Raw genomic sequence first — 6,598 nt, 5'->3', positions numbered from 1 at the left:
GAATACGCATGTTTTCGCTACATCTTCTCTCTTTTTGCTGTTTTATGTAGCTGTCTGGAAGTTCAACTTCCCCCAACCAGTTGAGGAAGGGTCTACTACCGAGTCCTTGCAAATGGCGAGGAAAACGCATGTTTTTGCTACATCTTCTCTCTTTTTGCTGTTTTATGTGGCTGTCTGGAAGTTCAACTTCCCCCAACCAGTTGAGGAAGGGTCTACTACCGATTCCTTGCGAATGGCGGGGAAAACGCATGTTTTCGCTACATCTTCTTCCTTTTTGCTGTTTTATGTAGCTGTCTGGGAGTTCAACCTCCCCCAACCAGTTGAGGAAAGGTCTACTACCGAGTCCTTGCGAATGACGGGGAAAATGCATGTATTCGCTACGTGGCTCCATAGTACTGACTAGTAGACCCGAAAAACACAACAGTTGTAGAAAAACGGTGAATGTAATGACAGACGGTATACAGCTCATATATAAAGTGGTCTACACATCCTGTATTGCATAATTTTATTAGGCATGCATCACCCAGGACATGTGTTTAACAGTATAACTCAAGAAGAATAAGTGTTAATATGGAAATAACACACATTCTTGCTATCAATTACTATGCATCTAGATCAGAAAAGGAGGTTGTACTATTTTGGAACAAATTTCCATTCGATAACAACTACTGTAGTGGAATCGAGGACAGAGAATATTTAAAGGCAACTACAATCGTTAGAGAAAAAAAAATGGACAGTTGGATTATTCCCTGGAGACTGACACTATAAATGTCGCAACATGATGACTTCCTCCATCACTTTTTATTTACTGAAGCGATAAACATATAAAATAAGGTCATCGGAATATTTGTGTTAATTGTGTAATGTAGCAACATGAGAACATCCTCCATCACTTTTTATTTTTAAAAGTGATAAAAAATATTTTCTTTCGCGTGTGTCTTCTCACAGTTTTAAACCTTTATCGATCCTTTGATAAAAAGAAAATTCATTGTCTTGTCATAGTATTTATTAACTAATCCATCAGAGTCTTTTTTTTCTTGTGTGTGAGTAAACCTTTTTATAGGTTCGTTTCCTTAGAGATTCAATATGAAGACACATTTTTTTTTAATTAGAGCCTTTTTATTATTATTGTAACCCTTTATTATTGTCTTAACTTATGTGTGTAAACCATTTTATTGACTCAATTCCTGAAATCAAAAAAAACTCAAACACCAAAGAAAATTTCTGCTTTTTAATGAACATTTTTAAAAAAGGTACATCTATGAACAAACAGTAACATTTTCAGATGTGTGGAAGCAGTCCATCCTCCAATCTTCAAGCTGCAGTTCCGAGATAATAATAATCACTATAAGGATGATGACAAATATAAGTAGTGCGATGTCTTCGATACTGTCCATTCCTACCTGTGGAGATAGAGAAATGTTAGCAGACTATTATAATCCTAAAGTAATAGGGAGTTTCAGTTCTATTGATGCTCTTCAAAAACATACTAAATTACCCAGACATGTTGTGCGCGAATTCCTAGCTAGTCAACCTACTTACGTGAGACATCGACAGCAAAGAATTAATTTTCGGAGGAACCAAATTAAAGTTCCCGGACTTAATCACACTTTTCAATGTGACCTAGGTGACCTGTCGGCTCTCGCCGACTCAAACGATGGATATCGTTACCTTCTGGTTTGTGTGGACTGCTTCTCGCGATATTCTTGGGTCAGAAAACTGAAAAGCAAAAAAGCCAACGAGGTGGTGCAGGCATTCAAATCTATTTTCGAAGAAGAAACACCATTTTGTGTTAACACTGACCAAGGAAAAGAATTCACTAATGCTCCTCTTTGTCGGTTATTCCTTTCCCTTGGTATCAGTTTCTATACAACAAGATCAGAAAAGAAGGCAGCTATTGCCGAACGGTTCATTCGCACACTGAAAAAAAAATTTATAAGTGGATTTCTTATTCCAAAAGTCAGAAATATATTCACGTACTCGACGATATTGTGGCTACGTATAATCGTACTACCCATCGTTCTATTGGTATGGCCCCTGTAAAAGTCACTCTTGCTAACGAAGAAGAAGTGTATAATAGACTCTACCACAGCCATACCAAAACCCTGAAACCGAAATTTAAAATCGGAGATAGAGTTGTTTTGAGCAGCGGGTCTCACCCTTTTCGCAAAGGTTACTGGGGGAATTGGACGAGAGAAGTGTTTACTATTACACGTGTTTTGAAGCGTAACCCTGTTGTGTACAGTGTGAGAGGCCGTGATGGTGAGCAGATAGAAGGAACGTTTTACGAAACAAAGTTACAGAAAGTTAACTTTGACGATATTCTACCCCCTGACGTCTACCCCATCGAAAAGGTACTTAAACAAAAGACAGTTAGAGGACAACATCAGTTATTAGTCAAATGGTTAGGCTACCCACAAAGCTTCAACAGTTGTGTCAGCTCACAAGATGTTTTTCCTTACACTACCCAGTAATGCTAGTATGGATCTGCATCCCAGAAATTCTCAGTCACAATTCACAGTGGAACTGCCTAATGCTGTTTCTCTCTCTGGCAAATGGGAAGTAGCACTTGCCGAAGTACACTTCCCTCTTTCATGGGATAATATCTCCGATGGATGGAACATATTCTCACTGTACCCCAAAAAGAAAAAAGAAGTCAGAGCGATGACAGTATTAAAAGAAAAGTATACGACTTCCTCAAAACTTATCGATGATGTTAATTCTGTCGACAGTGACATTCAACTGAAAGTGAAAACAGACGGAACGAAAGAACAGTTCACGTTAAGGGTGAAGAACGAGGGTACAGTGAAAATCTCTAAAGTTTTTACAAGGGTTATAGGTCTCGATAAGACATTTAGCGAGGATCAAGGAGGGTTCCATATTTTCCGAAATTATCAAGTCGGCGAGTGGGTTTCCAAGAAGGAAATCACAATGCCTAAAGAAGCATCCAATAGAACGATCACATATCGGGGTGTGAAAGCAGAAGCTGTTCAGGTCTGTAAACTACCACGAGGGAACTACAAAAGTATATCACAGGTGCTTAACGCCATGATGAAGCTGGCACCCCAACTCGACGCAAAAGTGAACTCCATAGGTATAGTGTCTATCGAAATCGATCCATCAGTTTACCTTCGCTTCCCAAAAACAGGACTCGGTCAGATGTTAGGTTTCGAAAAACTAGGCAGAGACTTAGAAGGCAGAGTTTACGCTAAGTACCAGGCAGATATATATAGGGGTGTCAGTTCCTATTTCGTCTATTGTAATCTAATTGAGGATCAGGTTGTAGGCGACACGAAAGCGCCACTGTTACGTGTCGTATCGTTTTCCAATAACGGAGAGTTCTCGCATTTAGATTATTACCCCCTCCAGTTAAGCACGTTCCATACAGTAACCATCCAAGTGCGTACAGATAGCGGTGAATTCGTGCCGTTCAGTGACAGAAAGACTACAATTAAACTACATTTCCGTGAACGATGAATGCGTACGTCCATTACTACACAATGCAAGCAGGGGGGAACCCCTACTTCGCTGGGCCATCTATCCAGAGAGGTTACGGTTTAGGAAGCATCTTCCGCACAGCATTCCGTTTTCTCACACCGATACTCAAACCAGCAGCAGCTTTCATCGGTCGGCAAGTGCTATCGGCAGGACGTAATATTGTCGATGATGTCATATCAGGTGTTCCACCGAAACGTTCGTTTTTAAATCGTGTATCAGAAGTAGGGCAAGCCATTAAAGACAAGGTGCGTAATCAGAGCGGTGGTAAACGTAGACATCGCGATATTTTCGATGGAAGTTATGATGTCTGAGCTGGATCTTTTCACTAAACCTGCCACTAATATGTGTGTTGAACGGTCGTCGTATATTACTTTCCTTCCTCTGGCATCTGTAGATAGTGTAGGCCCAATCGAATTCTATATTCCGGGGACTTCAGAAGAGTATCTAGACCTCGGGAAAAGTTATTTGCGGCTGAAGGTGCGAATCACGAGAAGCGATGGAAAAGAACTGGAAGAAAATGATAAAGTAGGAGTCGATCTCTTTGTACAAGACAAACTGATTAACCCATCGTCCAATACGTACCCTTATCGTGCATACCTGGAAACGCTTCTTAACTATGGACGGGAAGCCAAGAATTCGCAACTGACAACTGAGATGTACGTCGAAGATCAGTACCCCGATGTTAAACAGATGTTCGAGAAGGACGATAGTGGTATGTACCAACGATCGAAATCCTTCTCAAAATCGAAAACTGCAGAGATGTTAGGAAGATTTCGACTCGATCTGTGTCACCAATCTAAATACATAGTGAATAACGTCTCCCTCCATTTACGACTGGTAAGAAGTTCCCCCGAATTTTGTTTGCTTTCCAACGATTCGTCAACTGCCAAGTTGAACATTATGGAAGCAACGTTATTCGTACATAAAGTGAAATTGAATCCTCAGATTCAACTAGCACACATCAGTGTTTTAGAGAAGAACCCGCTCGTGTACCCGATTAATCGCGTGAACGTGACATACTTTTCTATTCCCAAAGGAATGGTAGATTCCACACGTGATAATATATTCCTAGGACAAATTCCATCGCGCATGATTGTCGGTTTGTCGGTTTGGTGTTGAGCAAAGGTTTCAATGGATCGTACTCTCGTAATCCTTTTAACTTCTCTCACTTCAACATGTGTTACTTACAAGTGACTGCCGATGGCATTCAGTACCCGTCAATACCACTGACTCCCGACTTCAAGACAGGACAGTATACGAGATCGTATCTGTCGCTCTTCTCTTCATTAAATAAATGGACGGAAGACACCGGAAACGATTTGTCATATTCCGAGTATTCAGTCGGTAATGTATTGTACGGTTTTGACCTATCACCGGACGAAAAAGCCATCGGGGAACACATTAGTGCACTGAAACGGGGGAGCGTACGTCTCGAACTTAAATTTTCATCACCATTGCCTGAAAACGTCACGTGCGTCTTGTACAGTGAATTCGAGAACGTGCTTTCGCTGACAAAAGACAGATCCGTTCTTCTGGATTATGAACACTAAAGAAATAGCAAGTTTGTTGGAAAGTGTTGTTAAAGATTACCCCATAAGTGTATGTGCTCGCGACGAACTGCCTACGAACATTCTTAGTAAACCCTTTCTTCTACTTGTCAACACCGATCCATCCGACGGGCCAGGAACCCATTGGATAGCTATTTACCTCGGAGAAGAAGAAGACGCCGATTACTTCGACACATTTGCCCGCCCCCCGCCCGAAGATTTTGCGACGTTTCTGAAAAGGCAAAGTCGCAAGTGGACTCATAACAAGACTGTAATACAACATCGGGAATCTATAGCTTGTGGACTGCATTCTGTTTTCTTTTTAACCCATAGATGTCGCGGTATTACTGAGACAGATTGTTAACGAATGTTATTGTAAAAATTTGTGGGGCAATGATATTATTGCTACTTTAATGTAATCGATCAATTAAATAAATAAACAAATTTAAAAAAAAAAAATTGTGTACTTACATGCTTATCCACTGTATTTTCTTTCCTCTCAAGCGACAGGGAGATGTCAGAATCGACGGTTTCTTCCTTGCACGTTTGGGCGCGCGCTTTTCCCCGGCCGCCGTGGGAGGGAGCACGAGGGCCTCCTCTGGAGGCCCGCTTTTCTTCTTCAGTCCCAGAAAAGATTGCAATGTTTGAAGGTAGGCCTTCACCTTGGATTCGATCGACATGTCCTGTCTCTTCAGAATTTCGGACATCTCTTCGTCCAGAGAAATCATCCGTTGGTGTTCTGGTGGTACCAGTAGTAAATATTTTTTGAACGAGTCGTTCATTTTCTTATTAGCGATGTTATCAGTGGAATTATCAGACTGCCCAGTAAGGGAAACAGTGCACCTCCTTGCTGGGTAATAAGTCTCCATCGCCTTGTGAAGGGGACCTTTTTATCCACTAGAACACGCAGTAGTTTCTTTTTGCGCTGCAGTCTAAGATGTTCTTTGGGGGTGATTGGTATGTTACGTCTTAGTAAATTCTTACACAGTTCGCACAAAACATTGACCTGAGAATGTGATGCCTGTCTCAAAATTGTATTTGCTTGCTTGCGGCTGGCACCAGACAAAAACCTGATGAAGTCACTATGTTTTCGGAGCCTTTTAGCCATGTATGTACATATGCGGTCGACGGGCCGTCCTCTGGTAATATGCACGAGCGCAGACGTAATTATTCTGGCGTATCTTGTCGAAAGTCCAGTAATAAATATGAGAATGGTTTTTCTGTGGCCTCCTTATAAAATCGACTAGAACACTCGAACGCCCGGGAAATACTTGCGAGGCTAGGTGAGATATTTCTCGGGAATCTCTGGGATTTTTAAAAACGATTAAATAGTGTGAGTTAAGACTGATGGTCCTATATTGGCTACCCTGACAGAACAAATTTTGGGAGAGAAGACAGATACTTGTGTTCCTGTGATGGCTTCCTTTAATGAATATTTCAGCGATTTCGGAACTGTCTTTTGCAACGTGTAGGAGATCGTCGATTATAATTAGATTTCTGACACGTCGATCGACTTCAGGCAGTTTCAAGCCTTTTACGAATTCAACATGTGG

The 6,598-nt window shown here is 41.2% G+C and overlaps 2 protein-coding genes across 2 annotated transcripts; both read left to right on the top strand.

The window, feature by feature from the left end:
• Nucleotides 1–1,377: 1,377 nt before the first annotated feature.
• On the top strand, nucleotides 1,378–2,474 carry LOC150078861 (uncharacterized). Its single transcript, XM_090382867.1, has 2 exons — nucleotides 1,378–1,907; nucleotides 1,961–2,474. Exons 1-2 carry the CDS (start codon nucleotides 1,378–1,380, stop codon nucleotides 2,472–2,474), a joined length of 1,044 nt encoding a protein of 347 aa, XP_090238993.1.
• Nucleotides 2,475–3,840: 1,366 nt separating this feature from the next.
• LOC150078860 (uncharacterized protein F54H12.2-like) lies at nucleotides 3,841–4,617 on the top strand. The gene has a single exon (XM_090382866.1). It carries the CDS (start codon nucleotides 3,841–3,843, stop codon nucleotides 4,615–4,617), a length of 777 nt encoding a protein of 258 aa, XP_090238992.1.
• Nucleotides 4,618–6,598: the final 1,981 nt, after the last annotated feature.

The sequence above is a fragment of the Mastigoproctus giganteus genome, chromosome 10 (assembly GCF_048544385.1).
Source record: "Mastigoproctus giganteus isolate SK-2022 chromosome 10, ASM4854438v1, whole genome shotgun sequence".
Classification (NCBI taxonomy): Eukaryota; Metazoa; Arthropoda; class Arachnida; order Uropygi; family Thelyphonidae; genus Mastigoproctus; species Mastigoproctus giganteus.
Note: the sequence above shows the minus strand (reverse complement) of the source record. Positions and strands in the feature narration are given on the sequence as shown.